The 27,900-nt window shown below is 47.9% G+C and overlaps 2 protein-coding genes across 7 annotated transcripts in view; one reads left to right on the forward strand and one right to left on the reverse strand.

Moving 5' to 3' along the window:
* Positions 1-4,515, forward strand: part of TMIGD3 (transmembrane and immunoglobulin domain containing 3) — a 56,749-nt gene extending 52,234 nt beyond the window's left edge. The window contains exons 5-8 of the mRNA NM_001243436.2: positions 738-804; positions 1,851-1,951; positions 2,972-3,033; positions 4,384-4,515. Of these exons, the coding sequence (NP_001230365.1) occupies positions 738-804; positions 1,851-1,951; positions 2,972-3,033; positions 4,384-4,386 (233 nt within the window). The 3' untranslated portion in view covers positions 4,387-4,515. The remainder of the gene's footprint in view (positions 1-737; positions 805-1,850; positions 1,952-2,971; positions 3,034-4,383) is intronic.
* Positions 4,516-9,538: 5,023 nt separating this feature from the next.
* On the reverse strand, positions 9,539-15,082 carry C4H1orf162 (chromosome 4 C1orf162 homolog). 6 transcript variants are annotated; one of them, XM_021088675.2, is made up of 6 exons: positions 14,995-15,082; positions 12,585-12,632; positions 11,427-11,619; positions 10,852-10,946; positions 10,578-10,675; positions 9,539-10,067 (listed from the first exon to the last, which is right to left on the reverse strand). In XM_021088675.2, exons 2-6 carry the CDS (start codon positions 12,619-12,621, stop codon positions 9,906-9,908), a joined length of 585 nt encoding a protein of 194 aa, XP_020944334.1. In that variant the 5' UTR covers positions 12,622-12,632; positions 14,995-15,082; the 3' UTR covers positions 9,539-9,905. The 6 variants fall into 6 exon arrangements, with proteins under 6 accessions (XP_020944334.1, XP_013843615.2, XP_020944332.1 ...); XM_013988161.3 differs by having other exon boundaries at positions 10,578-10,627; positions 11,427-11,631; XM_021088673.2 differs by having other exon boundaries at positions 11,427-11,631.
* Between the last annotated feature and the right edge of the window lie 12,818 nt (positions 15,083-27,900).

Consider the following 27,900-nt stretch of genomic DNA (forward strand, 5'->3'; position numbering starts at 1 on the left):
AGAGGACTTAAGGGACACTCTGGAGAGTCCCCTCCTGGTGCTAGAGAGCCTCGCTCACACTCAGCCCGTAGGTTTTAGCCGCTTACTGACTGTGCGACGGCCTTTGCACCTACTCTGTTTCTACTTTGGGTGGTTCTGCTTTTACTTAGCCCATGTGGTCTGTCCTGAGTGTTGGGCTCAGGATGAGAGAGGTCTCACCTAAATGTGCTCCTTACTGTAAATGAAACACGGACATCCCACCCCCCGCCCTGGTCTCATCACAGGTGGCAATGTGGCTGGCTATGGTGGCCCTTCTCCCAGAGGGTTTTGGTGGACATCCGAAGCACGATGTGGCAATTGTGTTACCTACTGATCAGTTCTGAAGGACAGGACTGGCCCTCTGATACCTGTGCTTCAGCCTGGGACTCTCAAACCACGGGCTGCTTCTAGTCAACACAGAGCCTCTGTGCAAATCTGGAAAAGGCGCCCCATTCCCCAGGTGCACAAAGCCAGGTGGCAGGGTGTGTAATTTGGCAAAGCGCGGAGGGGCTGGATTTCAGCACCTGCTTGTTCCCTCCACCTTCTGCCCTGTGCGGGGCACATTTATACAGCGGGACCCGGTGCTTCCGCTTGACCCAGCCGTCCCCAGGGCACTTGCTCCCGGGAGACCGTGAGAATGCTGGGCAGAGGTGCAGAAGACAAAGCAAGGGGCTGGGGGTGGGTCTTATTTGACTCTCAGCAAATCCTTTCTGACACAGACCTATCAGGCAGCAAGAACAGAAGCTGCAGGGCTTCCAAAGTTGTCCACAAGGCAGATCACTCCAGGTGAGTGGGAACTTTAGGAGACGAACGGACTGCGGGTGGGCAATACAGTGACAATACAACCTGACCACTGATTCGCCCCTGCTGCTTTCAGCCGTGTGTTGTTTCTCCTCCTGAACCATCTATCTTCAAGTGACTGTTTGCTTTCTTTCAAAAGAATATAGTTTAGGACTCTTGGTTGCAAGCAGCGAAAATGCCCTCCAGCTTTTTTTTTTTTTTTCCTTCTTTTTCTTTTTAGGGCTGCACGTGCCGTATATGGAGGTTCCCAGGCTAGGGGTTGAATCGGAGCTAAAGTCACAGCAACCCTGGATCCGAGCCGCATCTCGGCTACGCCAAAGCATTTTCATTTTTGGCTGCCCCGCGTCATACGGAGCTCCCTCCCAAGCCAGGGATCAGATCTGAGTCACAGTCATAACCCAAGCTGCAGCTGCAGCAATGAGGCCAGGGATCGAACCTGCATCCTCAGGGACACTATGTGGGGTTCTTAACCCGCTGAGCCACAACGGGAACTCCGCCTCCAGCTATTTTAATTCAAGAGGAGAATTCTTCATAAGGAGAGAGCAGTGTCTGAGGAAGTGCGGGGGCAGAAACACGGCCACCCTCAGAAATGGTCAGGCGCGCCCTCGGCACTTAGCTCCATCTCAATCTGCCACTCGTACGGGGTGTTTGCCTCTTTGCTCTCTGTGCCAGTCTTATGTTTCGTTTTTGTCACGGGAGAAGATACCTATTTGTAGCTCCCGAGTTTTCTTCTCCCTGTTCAAGAGCCTAGCCTGCCTGAGACCAGCTCCCCCAACTCCCAGGTCCATGTTAGTTTCTGAGGAGGGGGCTGCGCCCAGCTTGGTCAGACCCCCCCTCACCCCCGCCCCCGCCCCTGGTCCAATCAAGTGTGGTCTGGAGGAGAGAGATGCTCTAAAGGAATCCGGCTGCCAGGAGCTGCTGGGACTGGGTGGGGGCAGGGGCGGGGAGAGGGGACAGGTCCCGGGAGAGGGGACCCTGCCTAGAGAACCTGGAGGTGGTTTCCTCCAAGGGCCATGTCTGGTTCCTTCCAGGACGTCCATTCTCATCGTCTGCATTCTGATCACGGGCCTGGGGATCATCTCTATAATCAGTCATTTGTTCAATCGGAGGCGAAGTCAAAGGAATAGAAGGGGTAGGTAGCGGTTTGGCGGTGGTGGGAATTGGGGAAAGTGAAAGGGGTCAAGGGGAGGCTTTCAAATGAGTGAATGTGGAGCTCCCGCTGTGGTGCAAGAGGATTGGCGGTGTTTCTGCAGGACCAGGACGCAGGTTGGATCCCCAGCCCGGCACGGTGGGTTAAGGATCCTGCCTTGCTGAAGCTGTGGCACAGGTCGCCACTGCAGCTCTGATCTGATCCCTAGCCCGGGAACTCCAGAGACTACAGGGCAGCCTAAAGTGAAAAACAAGGTGTTTCCGCTGTGACTCAGCAGTAACGAACCCCATCAGGATCCATGAGGATGAGGCTTTAATCCCTCCCCTCTCTCAGTGGGTTAAGGTTCAGCATTGCTGCAGCTCAGATTTGACGCCCTGGGAACTTCCATATGTCTCAGGTGCAGCGCTAAAAGAAGGGAGCACTCTGTGTGTGTGTGTGTGTAGACCTGAGACGAGCACTCCGCAGGCACCGTGTCTGGAGGGCCACCCGCCTCCCCGGCACACGCTGTGGGAGGCAGGTCTGTTTCTTGATGGAAACTTCTGGTTCACCTTGAGGGACCAGACGCCAAGCTCCTGTCAAAGGAGCTTCTGGAGGCGTTCCCGTTGTGGCGCAGTAGTTAACGAATCTGACTAGGAACGATGAAGTTGTGAGTTCAATCCCTGGCCTTGCTCAGTGGGTTAAGGATCTGGCATTGCCGTGAGCTGTGGTGTGGGTCACAGACGTGGCTCAGATCCCGTGTTGCTGTGGCTGTGGTGTAGGCCGGCAGCTACAGCTCCGATTGGACCCCTAGCCTGGGAACCTCCATATGCCGAGGGAGCGGCCCCAGAAGTGGCAAAAAGACAAAAAACAAACAATAAAAGGAGCTTTTGGGGCCCCTGGGGAAGCAGGCTAGAAAGGTCCCTGGAGAAGGGTCAGGAGTGGAAAAGGACAGGCCCCCACCTTGAGCCAGAGGAGGGCTGGCCTTTCAGCTTTGTGCCTTCTTCTGCCCTTGGGTGATTGCAGGTAAAGGCCTTGCTAGAAGCCAGAAAAGCAACCAAGCCTCTTCTGCGGTCCCCACACCCCTGGTAAGTTCCCTCCTTGGCTCTTCTGTCCTGGGCCCTGGGCCCACAGCTCCCTGGTCTTTAGGGCTCCCCATTTCTACACAGAGGACCTTCATTCCGAAGCGGGGTGTGGATCTACCCACCTTTCCTAGGGCCCGCGGCAGACAAGCCCAAATCCTCAAGGCCCCTGGGGGATGAATCTGCTAACTTCTCAAGTGGACACAGGATAGAGAGAACAGCTGACACAGGGGCCTCCATTTAGCCAATAGGTTTTTGTTGGTTTTCTTTTTATGCTCAGAAACCACAGAAATACCTCGGGCCATGGAGAGACTGTAGGTGTAATTACAAAACAGACTCCACCCTCCGTGGGGTATTGGAAATGTAGGAAAACATTTTAGAGAAAGAGAGAAAACAAGCAAACCCAGAAACACCTGTTAATGAGACACAAGGGCCTCGAGCTGGAAGACTCTGAAATCCAAAGCTACGGCCTTGAGCTTTCTTACTCTCTCTCTGTAATAATTTGGCCCCATGGCCAGAGCAGGAACTCTGAGAAGTCAAAGCGGCGGCTCCCACGGCACTCCTGGCCTTTTGTCCTCTAAGAGCTGTGGGAACTGCCAAGGTGGGGGGGTGAAGACTCAGCAACATCTGGCTCAGTTCTGCCCAAGAGCACTCCCTCTGGGACACAACTGGAGTCTAGGTTTTTGCAAAAAACATTCTCACTTCTTTCAGGCATGATCTTGGGCAATTTGTTGCTCTTCTGAGCCTTTTTTTCTTCTCTATAAATTAAGGATCCCATAGTCCCTAGGGTTTTTTATTCATTCGTTAAAGACTATGTCAGAAGCTAGGATACACTGAAGAACCAAAGAAATAGCTTCTGTCTTGATGGAGCTTAAAACATAGAGTGGAGGTGGGCAAACCATCACACACACACACACACACACACACACGAAACTGTCAGCTAGTAAGAGCTCTAAAGGAGATGCATGGTACCATGAAAGTTGAGGCAATAGAACCCAACCCTGTTCTTTTTAGCAAGGAGCTGTATGTGGTTGAGCCACAGCCCGCTTCCTCACACTCAGCCAGTTGAAACACGGCAGCCTGAACTGGGTCCCTTCTGGGTTCTGAAGGGGTCCAGCTGCATTCACATCACCAACATTTGGTGAGAGGCGAATACAAGCACCATGCTCCCAGCTTTCCTGCCGACCGATGGATGAGCTTTGAAGTCATAGGATCTGATTTCAGCCCTGAGAACAAACTTCGGTGTCTAGTCCCTGAGAAGGCCCGTGACAGTGTTTGTCCCTCTTGCTGCAGCAACACCCAGCAGAGGTAGGCAATAAATCTTAATTCTGTTTTCCTTTTCTATTTCCAACAAAGTAGACAACTCTTTGAAGGCTCTCTCCAGTGTCCTGACTCCAAAGAGGACATGGCTCATCCTGAACAGATGGGACCGAAGATTTCTTTTATTTAGCTCGTAAATAAAATGATGCCACAATAGAATTGCCATGACAACCGGCCAACTGATTCTGATCTCAGGCGTGCTGAAGGCCCCTCTAACCTTGCTAGCAACAGCTAGGTAAGAATAGTGGCAGCCAGAGGGCCTCTGCCAGGCCATGCCTGCGCAAGGCCACGGTCAGATAAGATCTCAAGATCTTAGTTCTCACGCCCTCGGCTAGTCAGAAGTGAAGGAGAGGGTCAGATCTTGGTCAGGGGGCCAGGAGATCACTGCTGTTTTATTTGTTAGCCAATAAATTTCCGACCCAGTGTTGAATGAACTCCAAGGTATGATTAACGTCTCTCAGACTATCGCTGGGGACGGATTTCTGGAAAAGCTTCTTTTCAAGTGTAATGTTCCAATTTACTTCTGAATTGGTATTACACGTGGCTCTACCCAGTAGAAAGGGAGACAGGCTAAATCAGAGGTCCTCAGATTCTCTTGAGGCAAAGACTGTCCTGTATGGGGAACTGCCATTAGGGGATGCTGCTTTTGGTCAGTGAGAAACCAAGGGGTGATAAACTAAGAGAACTATTCATACATATCAGGAAAGACAAAGCAAGACCAAGGCATCAGCAGTTGTGGCGCAAGTGAGATGATATTGTCATTAATGCTAGAATGACCCAAACTCTTAGCTCCCAAATAAGAGAGCTCCCTCTCTCCCTATAGGGCGTCTCTCTTGCTATTTCAGGGAGACCCCAGGGTCTCCCCATCACTGCCTCCACTGCCCTCATCAAAATCCCTCTCTTCCAGTCCCTTCAAATAGGGTGCTGGCCAGTCTCAGTACCCAGGATGCTCAGCGGCCACTTGATCTGGGCAGGGGTGGGACAGGGAGACTGGCTCTTGGCACGATTCGGCACATGCCCTGCGCTGCACGTTCAGGTTCCAGCTCTAACAGGGTCTTTTATGAACACAGTTCCTCCAGCCTCCTCCCCAAGCCCTTCTTGCCATAGGTAGGGAACTCAAAGCCATTCAACTCAAAGCCTGATGGAGGCGGGGAGGGGGAGGGTACGTGGGTGCCAGCCCATTCCTGCCATTCACTGGGTTCCCACACAGCTGGTCCCCCTCCCTCCCAGAGTCTTAGATCAAACAGCATCAACAAGTACTGTCTTTCCCTTCAGTCACAAAACTGCCCCAAGTCCTCCCTTGTGGCCAGGTTCTGAATTTGTATAAAGGAGCCACTGGCTCACCGGTTCTGCAAATAGCAAATAGCAATCTGGTCTGGGCTCATTAGGACATGCTACTGCACAAGGCAAGAGAGCAGACAGCAATCTTCCAGGAAAGATGACGGCACCCAGAATGTCCTGGTCGATTTACACTCACCCACCTGGAAAACTATGTCCCCTGAGAACTCGACAGTTTGTTTTGGTTCCATGATCGAGGGTCCCAGAGCCCCTTTTCTTCCCATACCCAGCAAAGTCTTGTTCAACCTATGATTCATTATTGAATTACCCGTTTCACTCTCCACAAAGGCTTTTTGTGCACCGGTTTTCACGACGGAGACAGGCAAACAAACAAAACCCCCAAGTCTTTGTAAACGCAGGGTTGTGCTGTTAAAAAATGGGAAGCTTCCAGAAAGCAGAGGGAAGAGCAATTAATCTGGTATTTCATGTACAAGTGGTCATAGGGCGATGCTTCTGCCTCCTCTCGTAGCCGTTCATTGGGCACCGGCCCTCCACTGGAAAGCTGGTGTAGCTTCTAACTTCGAGGTTGGCAGAATTGTTTGAAGTCATCTCGGAGTTTCAGGTGACAGCCAGACGCCCTGCAGCAGCGGGGAGGGTGGAGGGACAGGGCGCTCGCGAAGGGCACTCCTGGCGCTCTGCTGCCCTCGTGCGGCAGCTGGCCGCGCTGCCGAGCTGCCGTCTCTGGCCAAGACAGTCTTCCTCCTGGACCTGCTGTCCCACTCAGAGGGCCGGCTCCTCTGTCAGTTCCCTCTTCTCCTCCAAATCCAGTTGTCAGGAGCAGCGGCTCCATCTCAGAGTGAACACGCTCTCCCCCTCATGTCACCTGACCTCACCTTTCCAGTTTCTCTGCCACCACACCAGCTCTGGGCCAGCTTGGTGGAAAGGCAAGATGCAAGGAATCTGAAGTCAGAGGACTTGATTTAAATTTTGTTCTGTCACATACTAGCTGGGAGACACTGGATAAACTAATTGCATCTCTTTGAACTTGAATTTCCTTAACTCGATTTTCAAGGATAGCATTTACTGTTTTTTTTTTTTTTTTTTTTTTTTTTTTTGCTTTTAGGGCCGCTCCTGCGGCCTATGGAGATTCCCAGGCTAGGGGTCTAATCTGAGCCACAGCTGCCGGCCTACACCACAGCCACAGCAATGCAGGATTCGAGTCGCATCTTCAACTTACACCACAGTTCACAGCAGCGCCAGATTCTTAACCCACTGAGCGAGGCCAGGGATCGAACCCGCTACCTCGTAGTTCCTGGTCAAATTCGTTTCCGCTGCTCCACGTTGGGAAACTCCCTCTTACTGTATTTTTAAGAGACATTTGTTATGGATGCTTCCTTTCCACTCCCGCTTGCTTCCCTGTAGGCTGAGTTCCACTGAGGACATTTCTCAGTAACGCCCGGTGGAGGTGGAGTGACCTGATGAGTGGGTCTGGGGATGGGAAACAGGCCAGGCCTAGCGTGCCCTCTTCTTTCCTTTTAAATCTCTTGGGCGCAGCTTTCAAAGAGCACATAGTCTCTTCTGCGAATCCTGGGTGCGGCTCTGTCAATCACTGAGGTCGAGGTTTCGAAGCCTACTTCTCATTTCTCCGCAGCTACAGTCTAAGCATATCCAGTATCGATTCTCTAGTGTGGCCTGTGTTTGTAATAAAGATGATACTTTGTCCTCTACCTGCTGAGTGCTCCTTATTTCTCCCTTGGTCCAGAATTCAGGTGGGAACTCGGAGCACTAGGCATCGGGCCTCCTGAACATCCTCAACAAGGTACATGAAGAACTTTAAAAGCTACAAAAAAAGGTTTTCCGGGGAGAGCATACCTCCTCCCACCTCTATGCCCAGTCCCTTGGTTATCAAGTGCACCTTCCCAGGGGCAATGACTAAGACCAGTTCATGGGGTTTTCTTCCAGAGACATATGTAAATGTACACGAGCTCCCGTGTGTGAGCACACCCACATTCTACTGTACACCAATAGAGCATCATCACAAGTCTGTTCAGCAGCTTGCACTTTTCACTTAATATTGTATCTTAGGCATCTTTTTTTTTTCTTAACATGTAAAGAGCTGTTCCTTCTTTTCAATGGCTACACTGCACTCCATTACCCGGTCCCTTCTCAGTGACATGGAGGGTTTTCTCAATCTTCCACTGTGTGAGAGTTGAGCATAACAAATGTGCCAAGTCTGGAGCCAGCCCCCTTGCGTTCCAGTCCCAGTGCCACTACCAAGTGTGAACCCAGGCAAATTGTTCGACCTCTCTGTGAAACGAGAACAATAGTTCTCATTGTAACCTCCTAGTTTTGTGAGGAGCCCACGAACACATGCCAAGCACTTAGAACAGTGCTTAGAGTCGAATAAGCCGCGTTGAGGTTTAGTTTGTTGGATAGTTGCTGCAATGAGAATTACACAGGTAAGACTCCCCACATGTTTAAGTAGGACACATTCTTAGAATTTAAAATGTTGTTACTGCCAAAATGCCTTCCATAGTAACTGTATCCTCCAGTAGTAGAAGTGTGTCTTAATTCCTCACAATTTTGCTCTAACAGTTTGTTAGCAAGCGTTTTGAATTTTTCTAGTCTTATTGATGGAAAATATTATCTAACTGTAGTTCTAATTATGATTTCTCTTATTATGAGTAAAGCTGAGTATCTCTTCATATATTTAAAGCTATTTAGGAGTTCCCGTCATGGCTCAGCGGAAATGAGTCTGACTAGTATCCATGAGGACGCAGTTTTGATCTTTGGCCTCGTTTACTGGGTTAAGGATCTGGCGTTGTCGTGAGTTGTGGTGTAGGTTGCAGATGTGGCTCGGATCTGGCACTGCTGTGGCTGTGGGGTAGGCTGGCAGCTCTGATTCGACCCCTAGCCTGGGAACCTCCATATGCCTCGCGTGAGGCCCTAAAAAGCCAAAAAAAAAAAAAAAAAAAAACAACAACAACAACAAAAACCCACAAAACAAAAAAACAAAAAAAACCTCCCATGTTTTTTTCTAGTACTTTTATTTTTTTTAAGCTAAATTTCAGCACATTGGGATTTTGATATAAAGAGTGAGATATAGATCTGATCCTATTTGCATCTACATGGCTACGTAATTGTCTCACTACCATTTATGACTAAACCAGTTTCCCCCAAGTGATTTGACATGCCATCTTCATCATACTCTAAATTTCCTCATGTATTTTGGTCTTTTAATTTTATTCCTTCATTTGTTCATGAACAATTAACATGTTTTAACTAGTCATTAAAAGTGCTTCATAAAACAGCACTTTTAATTTGCTGTTAGGGCTAGCCTTCCCATCTTACTTTTATTTGCTTATTTTATGAATTCTCCTAGATTTGCTTTCCTGTTCATTGTTTCCATGGAGCTTTGGAGTAATCTTACATAGCAAAAAAATAATCTTATTGGTACTTGATGGGATACTCTGTGGGGTTATCCACTGGGATTTGGCGGGGGGCGTTCACATTTAGATTAATCTTTAGTTCCCACATAGCACTGTTAGCGCATCTCTCAGGCTCTAGCCAGGAGATGGACACTCACATTTGAATAAACGCTTTAGCCAACAGGGGCCTTGTATTTGTGTGGACTTCTGGGATGTACAGGGTACTCGTGTATGTGATATCCCGTTTATTCTAACACTGAGAGACACGTGCTATTAGTCCTGTTTTCAAGATGAAGAAACTGAAGCTTTAAAAGCTTAACCCACTTACCCCAGGGAATGAAGGCAGGTAGTGGTGGAGTTTGAGCCCCGTGCCCCCAGTCAACACTGCGTTTGTTCCAGAGTTTGTACCATGGTGATACCTTAGGCTTTCCTGCCTGTCACTCTGGAGGGGATGGGGACAGACACATCAGCGATGGAGAAAGAGGCCGCATTGCAGAGGGGTTGCTTTTATTTGTGATCCTCTCGAGGGTGTTCCCTTGGTTGACTCCCCCCAAGTGGATCGGTGATGCCGCGGGAACGCGCTGTGTATGCTGAGCTGTGTGCCATGCACGCTGGGAGGGGACAAGGAGCCAGTCCCAGCCATCCAGGGGCTAACAGGCTGCTGGTCCAGGCAGGAGAGTTGGAGATCTCTTCTCAGGCCAGGAAAAACACTGACCCTTGTTCTTGAAAACTGCTGGCTAGCTTTGCCTGATCACAGCCAGACAGCTCCGGCTGTGGTCTCAGCCAGGGTGTGGCCCAGGTTAAAAGGGAAGGTGACATAGGAAGCCCCAGCTGAGGTGAGAGGCACGGGACTCAAGCCTCCCTGGAAGGGCAAGGTGAGTTTGTCTCTTTAATTTGAGCGTAAACAACGGGGTCTGAGTCTGCAGAATGGCTCAGGGTCAGGTGATCTCTCTTTTCTTTTGAGATTTTGAAAGTCATGTTGGCATAAGTAAGGGCCTCCTCAGGGGGTGCACACTGCAGAGGAAGGAGGAGGAGGAAGGAGTGCGTTCAGAGTGGAGGAAGGTGTTTCTTAGAAGCGAGCGCCTTTTATTTATTCATTGATTTATTTTTTTCTTTTTAGGGCCAAACCCATGGCATATGGAGGTTCCCAGGCTAGGGGTCAAATCAGAGCTGCAGCTGCAGGGCTACGCCACAGCCACAGCAATGGGGGATCCGAGCCGCGTCTGCGACCTACACCACAGCTCACGGCAATGCCCGATCCTCAACCCACTGAGCGAGGCCAGGGATCGAACCCGTGTCCTCATGGATAACCCGCTGAGCCACAATGGGCACTCCTGAAATTGTTGTTTAGAAGCAACTTGAAAGCTGGGGTCCGAGAAGACCCAGAGATGGGAAGAACCCTTCAGAGAATCAGCTGCCCAGGGTCCAGAGCAAGAACACTATTCTGGCCGAGAAGGCGCAGCACAGAGGGCGGTTCCAGGGGCAGCAGGCCTCCCTCTCCAGGAAGGAACATGGTGGTCTTACCTCGGCTGGAGGATCTGAGGGAGGGTCCGGGGCCCGGGGACTGGCGCGACCTGCCACAAGTGCCAGGAAGAAGAGGGGACAAGTCTCACCAGTGGGGCCTGGGGGAGTCGGAAGCGGCTTTCTTCAGTCTTGGGGGAAGGGCTGGGTGGAGGGAGGGGGTGGAGGGGGGAGGGAGGAGGGCAGTGAAGGGATTTGAGTCCTCGGTCTGCAGGGAGGGGGGCGCTCGGCAGCCTTTACCCCCCTTCAAAGCGGAGGGAGGAGGGCAGGCACTTACACTTTCTGCAGCTCTTCGTGATGAGAAAGACCAGGGCCAGCAGCAGCAGCGTCAGTAGAACCCCAGCAAAAAAGGCTAAGACCAGATGTTCTTTGCTGTCGTGGCGAAGAAAGGGAGCAGATGAGCCACCGGGCTGTTTGAGGGCCTTTCCTAAAGCCGGGAGGGCCGCCTTTTCCACCGGTGGGTTAATCCCTGAAATAGCTTTTGCACTGGTTCGTTCCCTCTCACTCTCAGCCCCCCGTTTTCAACTTCTGGCTTTTGGGTCTATGTGAGGCCTCGATGAAAGCCAGGGGCTCTCTTCCCGCTCAAACATCGTTCGCCGGGGCCTGCACTTGGCACGTTTTATCTATCAGCTTAAGGGATTCATGAGTGTCTCTGGAGGCTTGGGGGCTTGGGGTGGGTGGGGGACCCCAGGTTAAGAACCACACTCCGAAGAGAAAAAATTGATTTCGTTCTTCAACTGCTGCTGTCCCTTCTCCCCAGACCTCCCTCCCCAAGTCCAGAGGCAAAGGTGTCAGCACAAAATCAAATGCCATGTGGAATGAGATGAAAGGGGTGGGGGGAGGCTCGCTTACTTGAAGTGGCCAGAGAAGAAGGGCGTAGAGGTAAACTGCAGCGGTGCCGAGAAGGTCGGTGGCCGCGGGGCTGCCGTGGTGGTGGTGGTGGCGGCGGCGGCAGTGGTGGCGGCGGCGGCGGTGGTGGTGGTGGCAGTGGTGGTGGTGGCGGTGGTGGTGGTGGTGGTGGTGGTGGTGCGGACCTTTTGTCCTGCTGTGGAAGAACCTGAGGGGCATTAGTGTGTCTGCCACGCCCCTCTCCAGTTTAAGGGTCCCCTCGTGCCTCACCTTATCCAAGCAACCAGGGGATTACGACTCCACAACAGGAGGGAACGTATTTCTCAAGTCCTGGATCCTTTAACATGAAAACTAGCTCAGGAACTTAAACAACAGCCACATAAATGAAAGAAGAGCCTAGCGTTTCTGCATCCGCCACATGTCCCTTTGATAAAAAAAAAAACAGTGCAGGTCTCTCCTTTGAAGATTTTAATAGGACCCGAGGGATCTCTGCTCCCTGGGACTTAAGTAGAACAATCTCAAGGCCAGGGAGTAGAGTACCAAAAACAAAACCCAGAACTAGCATTTCCCAAAGTCCTGGGGCATCTGATCTTGGAAATAGCTGCCTTTTTTTGTTCATTTATTTTCAGAGCCCCTTCCCCCCCCCATTTTGGCTGCCCCCAGGCCTATGGAGCTGCCAGGCCAGGGATCAGATCTGAGCGCAGTCACTACCCAAGCTGCAGCTGCTGCAATGTCGAATCCTTAACCCACTATGCTGGGCTGGGGATTGAACCCGCAACCCAGTGCTCCCAAGATGCTGCCAAACCATTGCGCCACAGGGGGAATTCCAGGGCCACTATTAACAGAGATTAGGCAAAAGCAGCCTGGGTGAGCCTTCCTATGCCACAAAGAGAGGGGTGATGACAGAAGTGAGCCAGCATCCATAAACTACCCAGATGGTCTAATATAGAGCACAGAGACACCCTTTCCTCAAATTTGGAGGATGAGGCAATTCTCTCTGGTTTCCCTGTTCACCCTTCTTAGCATTAGATCTTGCATCATGGTCAATTCTGATTCTTCCAACTTCGGAAATGTCCCGTTACAGCCTTTCAGCAAGTTCCCAGTAACTTCAGTCCAATTTAACTCGAAGCAAGGTAGGCAATGGGTTCTGTCTGGACTTACTTTTGTTGGGCTCAGATTTGGAGCCACTGCCTCCCATGTTGTCTTCCCCTGAGAATTAAAGAAAGGTACCTCTTAGAAAACTTGGAAAAGAGAGGCAGCAAAGGGGCCAATTTCGAGATTGCGACCTTACTCCCTGTGCCGTAACATGGGAGAGAGGCAAGGGGTGGGGGGTGTCCTAGTGAGAGCCGTGGTCATGTACGTTACAGAGCAAGTACTACAGCTCAGCAGACAGTCCTCCACTTTGTAGGTCCGTAAATCTGATCTTATCAGGATGCCAAGAATGGAATGATTGCTCCAGAACTGACTCACATTGACCAACTCACAGGAGACTAATGTATGAACTGGAATGACATGAGGAACATGTTGGTGTAACCTGTGCATTCTGTCAGAACATTTGAGAAAGCCAACTAAAACCACACTTCCGCTTGGTAAACACTGAAGTAAGGAGAGAGGCAGAATAGCTGATTTTAAAACGGTCATCGAGGCCTGATGCATTTGCTTCCCTCTCGTTGGCAGGCTGCATAAACTGACTCACTTGCTCTTGGGGCCCTTCCTCAAGGCTGCATCATCAGACACTTCTATTTTATTTACATATTATCTTTTCAAGTGTGACCATGCCCTTATCTGAGCTCTGGTTCTATTTTCTTTTCTTTTTTTTTTGTTTTTTGTTTTTGTTGTTGTTTTTAGGGCCGCATCTGCGGCATGTGTAAGTTCCCAGGCTAGGGGTCCAATCGGAGCTGCAGCTGCCAGCCTGCATCACAGCCACAGCAATGCAGGGTCTAAGCCATTTCATCTGTGACCTAAACCACAGCTCATGCCAACACCAGATCCTTAACCCACCGATCGAGGCCAGGGATCGAACCCTCGTCCTCATGGCTATTGGGCAGGTTTATTACTCCTGAGCCACAACAGAAACTCCTAAGCTATGGTTCTATCATGTTAAGCTTCCTTCTTTTATTTGTTTGTACTAAAATGTGTAAGTACTTAAAGGCAGAAGATTAAATCACTCAAACTCCCACTACCCACTCTTCCTATTTTAGTGTATTTCCTCTTCATTATACTTACATGCATTTTTTAAAAAATCTAGTTGAATTACTTCATTTTGCCTTTAAAAAAAGACTAAGCTTTTTATCATAAACATTTTCCCAACTCACTGAAAATCTCTATAAGTCTTTTATTGGGGATAGGTCTTTCTGTTATAGCTACGCACTGCCGCTTGCTTTGCCAGTTTCTGCTTGTTGATAACAATTGTTGCTACTTTTTAAAAAATAATAAAACAATTTTAGGAGGCTATAATTTTACCTCATACTTAGCCAAGCCCATGACAAAGAATTTTTGGCTCTGCTAAATCGATTATATTTTAAGGTGATTTATTTAGACAATAAATGCTATCAATCACTTGTGTTTCATTAGGTTACATTATCTTTGTCATCAAGCCTCTCACAGTTTCATTTATTCTCACCAGGGAAATGAGATTAAAGAGTAAACAGTATCAGCTCTCAATAGTGAATCAACTTCTAAGTCCTTGGACATGTGGGAGGGTTTGAAGAAGGACACCTCATGGCCACGTACCAGTTACAACAGCAACAGCAACATTATTAAGTGACTTACAATCAAACAAACTTTTAGAGAGTGTGTAATCTAGGATAATAAGAAAGGCGCCAACAGAGACATTTGGTTAGAATTCTGAGCCATGAGAATAGAAAGTCCACCATCCACAGCAGACTCGATAGTGATAACAATTTTTCTAGCACGTTTGGCTCCTTTTCTAATTTAAGAGTCAAGGGTGCTCTTTGCAGAACACCATGAAATATTTATGCAGTATTTTTAAAATATTGAAATACATGTTTGCACTAAACCCTGTATGAACTTACCCTGGGAATTTGTACTTGACTGTTATCACTGGGGAGGTGGGAGAGGAGCAGATCATAGGTTTCAGTAAAATCTTAACTTTCTCATGAGTGGCTCTGAATTTACAACCATCCCAAGGAAATGCCAGCAGAGCCCCCTGAAACAAAAGCTGCCCTCCCTTCTCCCCCACCCCCCAAAAGACAAAGCCATCGCATGATGCCTCAGGGAAATGGCTACTTACAGATTCAGGCCCCAGGGAAAGCAGAAAATACTCCAAACATTTGACAGAAGCATAAATTAAAGTAGAAAGAGGGCTATATCTACTTTTTCACATTTTTTCCCAGCACTGGAGAATCTTACCGCTGGGCATGAAATCCACTGACTAAATGCAACTCTTCTAGATGTCCAGATGCAACTCTTCCCCCCACCCCCACCCCCACCCCCACCCCCACCCCCACCAAATAAAGTTAAAAGTTACAGAAACTGCTTAAAAATTTGATAACATTTTCTTTGGGTATTTATTTCATCTAGATTAAAAGTATGGGGTACACATAGTTACCTTTGAAGAAAAAGTCCGGTCATAAGATGTTATTGTCTAAGCCAGCTTTTCACTTGCTGCTTCTGTCACCACCCTTATTTTGCAGAATGATGAAAGAGTGATTACTGCCACTGCCGCCACCAAGCTTTGTGCCACAAAGATCTTGTTTCAACTCCAGGGCATACTTCCTCTTTGTGGCCAATACGGTTTGTATATATTTTAACTCCATAAGCAGAGAGCTTCTTTTATATCTTTTGACCCATGAATGCCAGAACATAGGGGGATGAGTTCATTTCTAATAAAGTATGTATTGAGTCTATAACCACCATGCCAGGTATGGTAGGGCTCACATTATCTGTCATCAAGTATCTTACAGTTTGGAGTTCCCGTCATGGCTCAGTGGAAACGAATCTGACTGGCATCCATGAGAACGCACGCTGGATCCCTGGCCTCGCTCAGTGGGTTAAGGATCCAGTGTTACCATGAGCTGTGGTGTAGGTCACAGATGCGGCTCGGATCTGGCGTTGCTGTGGCTGTGGTGTAGGCCAGCGGCTACAGCTGCGATTCGGCCCCTAACCTGGGAACCTCCCTATGCCACAGGATGTGGCCATAAAAAAAAAAGTATCTACGGTTTCACTTCTCCTGAGCAGGAAAATGAGGCTGAAGAGCAAACAGTGTTAGGTGCCAGCTGTAGAGATTTTAAGTGTGTTAAGAGTATGACGATTCCTTCAAAGGGAAAATGAATCATTTACATATAAACATTTATGTATAAAATCATATTAATAAGAATAGTCATTAAATAAACACAGTGGGCCATGCAAGTGGCCTAAGTGCCGTGGCTATTTCAGAGAGAAGGCAGGAAAGCTCTTCATGGGGGCCCACTGTCTAATTGAGAAGAGAAATGATAAACAAGAAAATAACGGATTAATCGCAGGCTGTGTTACCACGAAGAAAAGAAGCAGAGAGCCAAGCTGGAGACCAAATGATGGGCAAATGTCTTTAGATAAAATCAATGACCAGGGAAGGCCTGTTATCCTGAGAACCAGAGGACAGGGAAGAGCTGGCCCAGCAGAGAATCTGGAATAGATAGTTTCGGGCAGAGCAGAGAGCTCCTCGCAGGCCTGGAAGAAGGGACCGGCTGGCAGAGCTGGTGGAATCAGGCAAGACTCTGTGCAGGGGCCTGGAGCATGGAGAGGGTTTGGATGGGGGAGAAGAGAGGGACTGCGTGAGGAGGTCCAGGCCCAGGCCGGGTTGCTAGGCTTCGGGGGATGTCTTTCGGGGTTATCAGCATGGTTCAAGAGTCGGCCCTCTGTAAAGGGTGAGGAGCAGAAAATAGTTCATAGGTAGATTCAAGACAGATAGTTTATTGAAATCTTTATTTATTTATTTATTTATTTTTGCTTTTTAGGGCTGCACCTGTGGCATATGGAAGTTCCCAGGCTAGGGGTCCAATCAGAGCTGCAGCCACCACAGCCTACACTGCAGCCACAGCGACGCCAGGTCTGAGCTGCATCTTCAACCTACCCCACAGCTCATGGGAAGGCCAGATCCTTAACCCAATGATTGAGGCCAGGGATTGAACCTGCGTCCTCGTGGATACTGGGCGGGTTCATAACCTGCTGAGCCACAACGAGAACTCCATAAGCCATATTGTGTTTAGAAAGTTCCTACTGCATAGCACAGGGAACCATACCCAATCTCCTGGGATATGTATGCATAACTATACAGCACAAATTGTCACAATATTGTAAATCAACCACACTTTATTTTTTAAATTAATTAATTAATTTTGTCTTTTTAGAGCCGCACCTGTGGCATATGGAGGTTCCCAGGCCTGGGGTTGAATCACAGCTATAGCCACTATCCTACACCACAGCCACAGCAATGCCAGATCTGAGCCTCATCTTCGACCTACACCACAGCTCATGGCAAAGCTGGATCCTTAACCCACTGAGCGAGGCCAGGGATGGATCCTGTGTCCTCATGGATGCTAGTCAGATTCATTTCCACTGAGCCACAACGGGAACTCCTTCAACTACATTTTAACTCCACGTTTATATATATAAATTGGAGGTCTTTAAATCCAAGCAATATAATTTAACCATTGACGAATAACTAAAGGTGTTTGAGTTGGGGGTAGATGATAAACATGGCCTTTAAGGAAGATTACACCACATCAAATAAGATAGATTTTGGGTAAAGAAAGAGACAAGGGAATAAGCGAGGGGAGTATGGCAATAACTCAGGAATTTTTAAGGATGTGAGCATCAGGAATGCTGAGGGATCCACAGGTGCAGTAAGATTGGAAGTGCTAAGGCTTGGGACTTGGATACAGGGAATGAAACAGCAGAATGAGGCAATGATTATTTCAAGGGTTGGAATTTCATTGCCTGAGAGAATTCATTTGTTCACAAAAATCATTTCTTAAACATTTACTAGGTGTCATGTACTCGGTTCTAAGTTCTGAGGATATAATGGTAGGCAAAACCCAGCCTTCTGTGCAGGCTCCCTGGCTGTGCATGCCCGTGACACAGGGAACCACGGAGGGCTTCCTGGAAGAGAACAAGCCCAAATCTGGCATGATGGGATTTCCACTAGGCCAAGATGAGGAGAATAAGAGGGAAGAGAACATTAAAATTTAGAAGCCCTGTGCCAGAAAGGAGAGTGGAAAGAAAAGAAAAAAAAAAAAAAAGAAAAAGAAAAAAAAGGTTCGGCCTAGTGTGGAAGAACAAGGAAGTGTGTAAAGTGATGCTGGGGTGCTGGGGGGATGTGGAAAACATGAAGATACTTAAGGGTGGTATGACTTGCTTTCTGAAATAATCAGTAAAACTGGCAGAGAGAGATTAAGTTGGAAGGCAGCAGGAAGAGACATAAAAAGACTGGTCAAGGAGTTCCCTGTGGGTCGTGGGTTAAGGATCTGGCACTTAACTTGTCACTGCAATGGTTCAGGTCACAACTGTGGCTCGGGTTTGATCCCTGGCCCGAAAACTTCCACATGCTGTGGTCACAGCCAAAAGACAAACAAACAAATAAACAACTGGTTAAAGATGACAAGGATCCAGTTCAGGGATAAGAGTGACCTGGACTAGGGCGGTAGCAACCAAGAGATGAAGAGATGGATGAATTTGAGGAATATTTAGGAGAGTGGCAGCAAAAACAAGGGAGGATAAAAAGTCGAAGACCAAAGGGCTGATGGAGGAAGAGGAGCCAGAGGAGGACAGAGCAGTAGTTGGAGACTCAGAGTGAGGATTAATTGACATTTACCGAGCACTTACTGTGACCCAAACGTGCTGTGTCACACACACAGGCTGGAGTGGGGAGTCGAAAGAGAAAGGGCTCAGGTTGTACAGTAAGGAGAGTGGGTGTCGAGTCAAGCACCACAGGCGAGATGATGTTTGAGCAACGTCTTGAAAGCTGAATCACATTTCCTTGGCAGAGGAAGGAAGTGGAGTTCTGCACAGGGACTGCACGAGCAAAGACATGCTTTGTCATGTTTGTGCTGCCCGGGGAAATGCAAGTACTTCATCATCGCCAGTGCTAGAGGGAAGAAGGGTGGGTGGCGATGAGGAATGGAAGAGGCAAGGCTCTAGAGGAAGGGTAAAACCATATGATGCACGACCCTACACAAACTTCACCTCGGAGGCGATGGGGAGACTGCTGAGCGAAGTGACGTGATCACGTTCGGTTTGGGTTTGGGCAGTAGAGGGCAGGGGGGACTGGTGAGGGCCAGACCCTGGGCGGGGAGTCCTTCAGAATTGCAGAGTTCCCGAGGAGAAAGAGGGATGATCTGATCCGAGGCACTGGCCCTGGGGAAGAAGAGGGAGGGCAGGCAGGGGATGGATCTGGTCTTTTGTTGGTTGTGAGAGGAAGGTCAGGGAGACAGAGGGGCTCAAGATGACTCCCAGGTTTCGGCCCTGGATCACTGACTCACAGTGAAGATACAGAAGAGGGGATAGGATTCAGCATAAACAGTGAGTTTACTTGGGGACACTTTGTGTCTAGGGTGCCTGTGGGACATTCAAGCAGATGTTGAGAGGGGAGTTGGCTACACAGGTCGGGGGCTCATGAAAGAGATCTAGATTCGTGTGGTGGAGAGTCCAGTTCTCCTCCAAACCGGATCTCCTCTCCTTCTGGCCCTGAGCCTCCCTGGCGGTTTAGGAGTGCCGTGTGATAAGCTCTGGCCAGTGGACTATGAATGAAAGTGATGTATTCCCCTTTTAGCTGAAGCCAGACCTCCTGTGACCCCTTCCCCTTCAGGGTGATTGATCATGGAGATTTTGTGATGAGAAGGTGAAGATGAAAGCGCTCAAGCTGGATCATTGAGTCCCCATACAGAGAATCATTTCTCTGGAACTGTCCCCAGGCAATTCACATCTGGACCTGCAGTGGATTCTGTATGAGCAAGACATAAACGTTTTCATGGGACACTACTGAGATGTGGGGATAGTTTCTTAACGCACTTCACCTAACCCATCCTGCCTAACACAATCTGAGATGCAGATTAGGAAGCCATCAGCGGAGTTCCCGTCGTGGCGCAGTGGTTAACGAATCCGACTAGGAACCATGAGGTTGCGGGTTCGCTCCCTGCCCTTGCTCAGTGGGTTAACGATCCGGCGTTGCCGTGAGCTGTGGTGTAGGTTGCAGACTCGGCTCGGATCCTGCGTTGCTGTGGCTCTGGCGTAGGCCAGTGGCAACAGCTCCAATTCGACCCCTTGCCTGGGAACCTCCATATGCCGCGAGAGCGGCCCAAAGAAATAGCAAAAAAAAAAAAAAAAAAAAAAAAAAAAAAGGAAGCCATCAGCATACAGAAAGTAGAAGCCCAGGGGATGATGTGATCAACGAGGTACAGTTTGTAGGAGGAGAATAAAACATTTGTGGAACTCTGAGCAACACCACTATTTAAGAGGGAGGTATAAAAAGTGGAGTCAGCTAAGGAAATTGAGAGGAAACAGTGAGGGCAGTAACAGCAGACATATGCCAGGGGGAAAAAGAAGAAAGGAAAAAGCCGTGGCCAGCGGTGCCAGATGCTCCTGAGAGAGGGGTCAAGGAAGTGGAGGACTGGGAAAGTTGGTTGGATGTGGAAATGAAGAGATCCTAATCTCTTTGCTAAAGCAGCTGGGGGTGTGGTAGTGGTGGGGAGTAAGACTTCAGTGGATTAAAGAGTGAATGGAAATCTCTAGATCCTCCACAGATTAGATCACTAAAGAGATCCTCTTGCTAAAGAACACCAACAAAGGCTGGATAAAACATTTTTAAACACCAGAATTTTAAAAGGCATGACTGAATGAGATGTTGGAAATCCTCTAAGATCAGAAGGAGAGTTGAGCGAGACCTGGAGGTGGTGTTTGCTGTGGGAATAGCCACTGATTTTTGGTGACCTGGAGACTGGGTCTAGAGGCATCGTGTGAGGTCAGGCTGCACTAAGATGGGAATTTGGGTGGACCCCCTGAAAGGGAACCCACAGTGGGGGAATCAGGAAGAAAATCATGCCAGATGGAAATGGTAGGGATCCTTGCTGTAACCATTTTCTACTGCAGTGTAACAAACTATCACAAATGTAGAGGCTTAAAATGCTACACATTTCCCTTCTCAGGGTTTCTGTGGGTGAGAGGCTGGGACATAGCTTAACAGGGTTCTTTGCTGTAGGGTTTCACTAGGCTGCAGGTCAGCTCTCAGCTGGGGCCTGGATTTCATCAGAGGCTTGACTGAAAACCCACTTCTTCTATTTATGGGAGAAACATCTTTTCTTTTGGCTGTATGACTGAGGGCTCCAGCTTCTTGTTGGCTGTGGGCTGGAGTCTGTTCTCAGGTCCTAGAAGCTGCCTGCAGTTCCCTGCCGTGTGAACCTGTCCCCAGGCAGGTCACAACATGGCAGTTCTCCAAGGACAGCAGGCGAGTCTCTCTCCAGCCTGCTGGATGGAGTCTTACACGTCATGTAGTGACGGGACTGTAACACCGGGATCATGTTCTTCCAAACAAGATTTCTTTTACTGCTTTTGCCAGGCACCTGGGGACACTAGCCATCTGGGATCACCTTAATCCAAATTCAGGACTTGCGTTTTACTGGGTCACCTGTTCACAGCAGGGCAGTTTTCATGTAAGGGCTGGTTATTTCCATCTCCACCTTTATTCCTTGAGTGCAGCTGACTGTGTGTGTGTGCTGCTGCTGCTGCTGGTGGTGGTGGTGGGCAGTGGTGGTTTACTAGGGTCTCCATCCTTGATGGGTCCTGGACTCCACCTTTTGTTCCCCTAGTCCTGGGAAGCCACCAAAAATATAACTTAGTCGCTCAGCCATCTCTTTCAGTTTGGCAAATGCTCCCAGGGTCCTGAGTGCTAAACTCACCTCAGAATTTCCAGTCGCTCAGTTCTTGGCCTGATGCTTTGATATTTTTAACGTATGTCCATGTTTCACCCAGATGTTAAACATCTCTTCGGTTGGAGAGTTGGTCTGAATGACCTACTCTATCATTACTGGGAGCAAATGTTACAATACTCTGTATCTTAATTGCTTCTAACCCCACCAACAAAATTCCAGCCATTTGAATCTTAATTTCTCACTCCAACAACAAATAGAAAATTTAATTTTAAGCCAGGTACATTTTATAATCTTTTCTTTTTTTTTGTCTTTTGTCCTTTTAGGGCCTCACCAGCAGCATATGCAGGTTCCCAGGCTAGGGGTCTAATGGGAGCTATAGCTACCAGCCTACCCCACAGCCACAGCAAGACCAGATCCAAGTCACGTCTGCGACCTACACCACAGCTCACGGCAACGCTGGATCCTTAACCCACTGAACCAGGCCAGGGATCAAACCCACAACCTCATGGTTCCCAATTGGATTCGTTTCTGCTGCGCCACCATGGGAACTCCCATAATCTTAATAAAGAATAGAAAGTTTTTAGAATAAATCTTAAAAGGAAGGAACAGGACCTTAACAAATTTATTTATTTCTCTATTTATTTATTTATTGCACTTGCGGCACATGGAAGTTTCCAGGCCAGGGACTGACCTCACCCCATAGCAGTGACAACGCTATGGGCCACAAAATAACTGCAAACAATTTTTTCTTCTTCTTCTTTTTTTTTTTTTTTTTTTTTTTTTTTTGCTTTTTAGGGCTGCACTTGCGGCATATGGAAGTTCCCAGGCTAGGAGCTGAACAGGAGCTGCAGCTGGAGGCCTACAACACAGCCGTAGTCATAGCAACATGGGATCCGAGCTGTATCTGTGACCTACGCTGCAGCTTGCAGCAACACAGAATCCTTAACCCACTGAGTGAGGCCAGGGATCAAACCTGCATCCTCATGGATACTATTTGGGTTCTCAACCCACCGAGCTACAACAGGAACTCCCAAATATCAACAGTTTTTAATGAGAATCATTTACAACTCAATAAATGGAAACATAATCCCTAATCTAATTACTTCCTCTGATGTCACTGACCTTGTTCCTCTAGCTCCTGCATTTCCTGAAAACTGGAATTTTCATGTTAAGTCTTGAGAGATTCAAGTTAAATATCTTCGGCTAGATTACATCACAGGTGATAGTGTCTACTTCACATTTCAGCTCATCAGGACACATTTCTGGTTATTCCACCAGGAGTGACACTAAGAATTAGGAATTAAGTGAATTGGGTAACTGACCACCTGACTGGGATAATTTTCAGATTCTTATTAGTTATCTTTGATCAGAACCCTTTCAGCTTATTTCCTTCTTCCCACTCCTGACTGACTTCACTTTGGGTTGTGACACCATGTCCCCTGGGCACATCCTTGTCCAGAAGGAGCAGCACGTGCTCTACAGCTGGCTACCAGGTGGCAGAGGATGGTGCTGGCTATACTCACGGCACGCTGCAGTGCTGCGGAGTGCAGGATGTCCCTCACCTGGCTCCCTGGTTCTGGGGACTCGGGGACACGCTGTCACTCTGTGTGGATCTGATGGCCGCATGAAAAGCCCCAGATGAAGCTGTCCTCAGTGTGAAGTGACTGACCTGAGGGCTGACAGCCTCCTGTCTAGCCTGGCTGACCCATGGATTGAGGAGAGCAGTATTTCCTGGAATATATGCCATTCATGGCAACTTGTTTGGGAAGCTCTCAACTTGTACAAAACCTGTGAGTTGAAAAAGTTCAACCATTTGAGACACGGCAGGGAAAGACTAGCCAAAGCAGGATGAACAAGGAGAATAGGAGACGAGGCCCGGAGAGACTGCCGGGGACCAGACTGCACTGTTATCTTGTGAACTATGGTAAAAATCAGATTCTAGTCTAAGTGTGATGGGGCATTAGAGAATTTTATGCAGGGGAGTGATAGACTCGACTTACATTTTATTAAACTCACTTTGGTAGCAGAGAGTTGCTGTAAGGGGTACTAGAGTGACCACAGATAACCGCAGGTGTCTAAGTGGGAAATGGGGGAAATGGCTTGGATTGGGGGGCGGGAGAATTCACCATAGATCTGTGTTGAGTGCTGAGAGTAGAAGCGACAGGATCTGCTGAGGGATTGGATAGAAAAGTGAGACAGACAGACGCCAGGGTTTGGAGATGGGCAGTCTGGGTGAATGGTGGTGCATCTGAAATGGAGAGAACGAAGGGAGGAACAAGCTGGGGGTGATTCAGAGATCTGTTTAGGATGTAGGTTTGAGACACCTTTGTGCTGATGGGTGTGCTGGTGTACGAGTGACCCTCCTCCCATCAAAGTCCCTACATCTCACTGTGCTCTGCGTCTTATCACCTTACATGACTCAAGAATCTTACACCATCAGTTATCTTCTCACTATCTCACATCAACTTCTCCCTTTCTGTTCTTTTTTTTTTTTTTAAAGATTTTTAAATTTTTTCTATTAGTTGATTTACAATGTTCTGTCAATTTCTGCTGTACAGCAAAGTGACCCAATCTCACATACACACACACACACACACACACACACACACACACATTCTTTTTCTCACACTATCCTCCATCATGTTCCATCACAAGTGACTAGATATAGTTCCCTGTGCTGTGCAGCAGGATCTCATTGCTTACCTTTGTTTTTCTTTTCCAAAGCCTTTAAACATGCACAAGCCACTCCCACTTCACAACAAAAAGTCCCTCAAACTTTTTTGTTTTGTTTTGTTTTTTGTCTTTTTGCTATTTCTTGGGCCGCTGCTGCAGCATATGGAGGTTCCCAGGCTAGGGGTTCAATCGGAGCTGTAGCCACCAACCTACGCCAGAGCCACAGCAACGTGGGATCCGAGCCGAGTCTGCAACCTACACCACAGCTCACAGCAACGCCGGATTGTTAACCCACTGAGCAAGGGCAGGGACCGAACCCGCAACCTCATGGTTCCTAGTCGGATTCGTTAACCACTGCACCACGACGGGAACTCCATAAGTCCCTCAAACTTTTTACCTCATTATCTACCCTCCTTCTCCTCCCCTTTACAGGCCTACTTCTGAACAAAATCTTCCATTAAGAGCAGCAATGACATTTCAGTTGAGTCACATGGGCATTGTGGCCCTTATCTTATGTGACCTCCGAGCATCAGTTTTCAACTCAGGCTCTCCTCCTCTGCTTAGTCACCGCATTTCTCGTCTGCCTCCTACCTCTCTGACCCTCCTCCTCAGTCTTCTTTGCCTGGCACATCATATAATCTGAGACAGCCTTCTCGTCTCACTCTATACTATGTTCCGAGGTTGTTTCATACATTCCCCAGACCCAGCTTACCATCTATGTGCTACTAATGCCTTAGGTTTCTAGCTGTGACTTTTATCAGAGCTTAAGCTCATTTCCTACATGTCACCACTCATGTTCAATACAGAATTCATACCAATTAACGTGAACATTCGGTATGACAGTCAGTACTTATATTCAGTAATACAACAGTGGACTACCTTCTCTTCTAAAAATACATGCTTCCTCTCATGTGCTCTCTCTCAATGAACAGCACTGCAAGCCAGAAACCTAGGGGACAATTTACACACTTCCCAACTCACTCTCTGCTCTCCCATCTAATAAGCAAGGCTTGTCAACTCAAACTCAAATCTCCTTCTCTCATCACCAGCATCACTAAAGCCAGCATCAGCTCCCACTGACGACTCTGCTAGCTCCCTACCTGCTCGTGCCTCCCACTCTGTCTTCCATTGTCTTCTAGGGGTCAGAGTTGGAGAAACAAAACTCAAATCAAAACGAATACCCCTCAACAGGACATAAAGATGAATATGCAACAGAGAATATGAGGCTTGCAAGGTATAAACCGTTACTATCCGGCCCTTTGGAGAAAAAAATTTGCTGACTGCTATTTTAATACATTATCCAAACTTTCCTCTACTAAAATCTTTTTACTGGCTTCCCAGTCTCTTAAAGAACATAGAACTTATTAACATGGCCAAGAAGCCCATAAACCTGCACATCTGGACCATCTACTTCTTCAGGACCAGCCATGATTTTCTCCTTCCCTTTCCATGCTCCAGTTCTGTTTTTTTCAAGGTGCTTGGCTCTTTCTCATCTCAGGGTCTTTGCACAGCTATTCCCAGCTTTATTGTCTCCCTATCCTTCAGGTATCAGCTTGAACATAATTTGTTCCGGAAGGCCTTTCATGGCCTCCTATACTAGATTAAGTTCACTTATTTTATGTGCCCCATCACGTTGAATATAGTATTATTCAATGTCTAGGTTGCTAGACTGTAAGCCATATGGACAGATGTTATGTTGTGTTACTAGCCATAGTTTCAACAGTGCCTGACAGTGTGCTTTTTATGATTGTTGAATGAACTTCCTATTCCTCCACTGGAAAGCCATTCTTTCAATGTCCATCCTTATATTTCCAGACTCAATGGAAGAAGTTTCTCTTCTGTTAAGGCTAATTCCTCCACTTGTCATCCAAATATCATCCTCCCACTTAAGGATTTTACATCTATCATTCCGCTGTTATCTTTTCATCCTCTTCATTTTACTGGCTTTTTCTTCACAGCTATTATTTGTTTAAGCCTCTCATCTTTTTGTTTTTCTTTTTAGGGCCACACCCACGGCAATATGGAGGTTCCCACGCTAGGGGTCAAATCGGAGCTACAACTGCTGGCCTACACCACAGCCACAGCAATATGGGATCCCAGCGTGTCCGAGACCTACACCACAGCTCATGGCAACTCTGGATCCTTAACCCACTGAGCAAGGCCAGGGACTGAACCCACATCAACCACTCACTGAGCCACGACAGGAAATCTGAAGCCTCTCATCTTAAACAGCGTTCCCCTTAGCTAACCTCTGGCTCCCTCTAGTAACCCTCCCCTATCCGCTGGGGTGAGTAATGTTCTGAAGTTATTCTACACGGATCTATTTTCTCACTGCCTGCAACGACTTCAACACCGTATCTATCCTCTTTGCCATTCAACCTAAACCTGATTTTATGACAATAGGCTCTCCCGGTTCTCCTCCAATGACTGGCCATTTCTTCTTTTGCAGAATCTTTTCTCTGCTATTCCTCAAACACTGATGTTCTTTCGTGACTTTATACTTGGCCCTATTCTCTTTCCAGAAACAGTTCCTTCTGTATTAACGAATCCCAGTGAATAGTACATCCCTTTTTCTTTTCTCAAGAGAGAAACCTGTGACTCAACTTGATTTTTCCCTTCTTCCATACTCTCCTAGGTCCTCTAACGCTGGCTTTAGTATTTCTCATTCCTTCCTTTCCATCCACACTGCCAAAGGCTTTCGGGTCTTCAATGTCTTTCAGCTAGAATGACCCAACAGCTCAACTAGCTTTGCCCCTCTCCAAACAATCCTCTGATGCTGCTACTGCTTTTTCTGGGGAAAAAAAAAAAAAAATCTAGCCATCATTCCTCTGCCTAAAACTTTTCACTTTCTCCCTTGTCCTCAAAACAAAATTCAACTTCTTTTTTTTTTTTTTTTAGGGCTGTTCCTGTGGCATATAGAAGCTCCCAGGCTAGGGGTCGAATCGGAGCTACAGCTGTTGACCTACATCACAGCTACGGCAATGCTGGATCTCAGCCACGGCTGGGACCTACACCACAGCTCACGGCAACACCGGATCCTTAACCCACTGAGAGGGGGGCAGGGATTGAAACCACATCCTCGTGGATACTAACTGGGCTTGTTACTGCTGAGCCATGAGAAGGACTCCCAACTTCTTATTTTTTTCTTCTTTTTAGTGAAGCTTCCAGGCCAGGGGTTGAATCAGACCTGCAGCTGTTGGCCTACACCACAGCCACAGCAAGGCCAGGGCCAAACCTCCTCTGTGACCTACATGCTGCAGCTGTGGCAACAAGGGATCCTTAACCCACTGAGCAAGGCCAGGAATCAAATCCATATCCTCATGGATACTAGCTGGGGTCTTAACACACTGAGCCACAAAGGGAACTCCCAAAATTCAACTTCTAAGCACGGCAATTAGGGACCTTAATATAGGTCATTTATAATTTTAATATAAATCATTAGTGTTTATACTTCACTTTTTTTTCCCCCCCTGCTGCTGTGACATGTGGAAGTTCCTGGACTAGGGATCGAACCAGCTCCAGAGCACCAACCCGAGCTGCTGCAGTGACAATGCTGGATCCTTAACCTGGTGTGCTACAGAAGAACTCCCATATTTCACTTTTAACTAACTTCTTGAGTTTCAAAAAATGCTATTCTCCTACACTGGCTTCTCTACAGAGATGTTGTCCCATCTTCTTGGATTCTAATCCCCCACTCTTTAGGCTAATTTCCTCTTCCGAATGCCAGCTCAGATAACATTTTCTTTTCTGTCACCTTTCTGTTCTCTCCTTGTTTTACCGGATGCTTTCACTGACATCTTGCAACTAGAACTTTTGCTTTCTGAGTATTATTCAGGTTAACATTTATTGATGGAACAGTTATTGTGGCGGTTCATAATGTGTCAGCTCAGTCAGGGTGAACCACAGCTTCCCGGTTCTCCTCTCTGGATGAATGTTCT

The sequence above is a fragment of the Sus scrofa genome, chromosome 4, assembly GCF_054392235.1.
Source record: "Sus scrofa isolate SSC_HxYL_T2T_F1_AM1 chromosome 4, Sscrofa_HxYL_maternal_Yorkshire_Landrace_v2.0, whole genome shotgun sequence".
In the NCBI taxonomy this organism is placed as follows: domain Eukaryota; kingdom Metazoa; phylum Chordata; class Mammalia; order Artiodactyla; family Suidae; genus Sus; species Sus scrofa.

What these genes read in the sequence shown, in the direction of transcription:
- C4H1orf162 (XM_021088673.2), bottom strand. Translation starts at nt 12,621, where the DNA reads ATGGGAGGCAGTGGCTCCAAATCTGAGCCCAACAAAA. An exon ending in CAAATCTGAGCCCAACAAAA is followed by an intron (nt 11,632 to 12,584) that starts GTAAGTCCAGAC and finishes AATGCCCCTCAG; the next exon opens with GTTCTTCCACAGCAGGACAA. An exon ending in CACGAAGAGCTGCAGAAAGT is followed by an intron (nt 10,676 to 10,851) that starts GTAAGTGCCTGC and finishes CGACTCCCCCAG; the next exon opens with GCCCCACTGGTGAGACTTGT.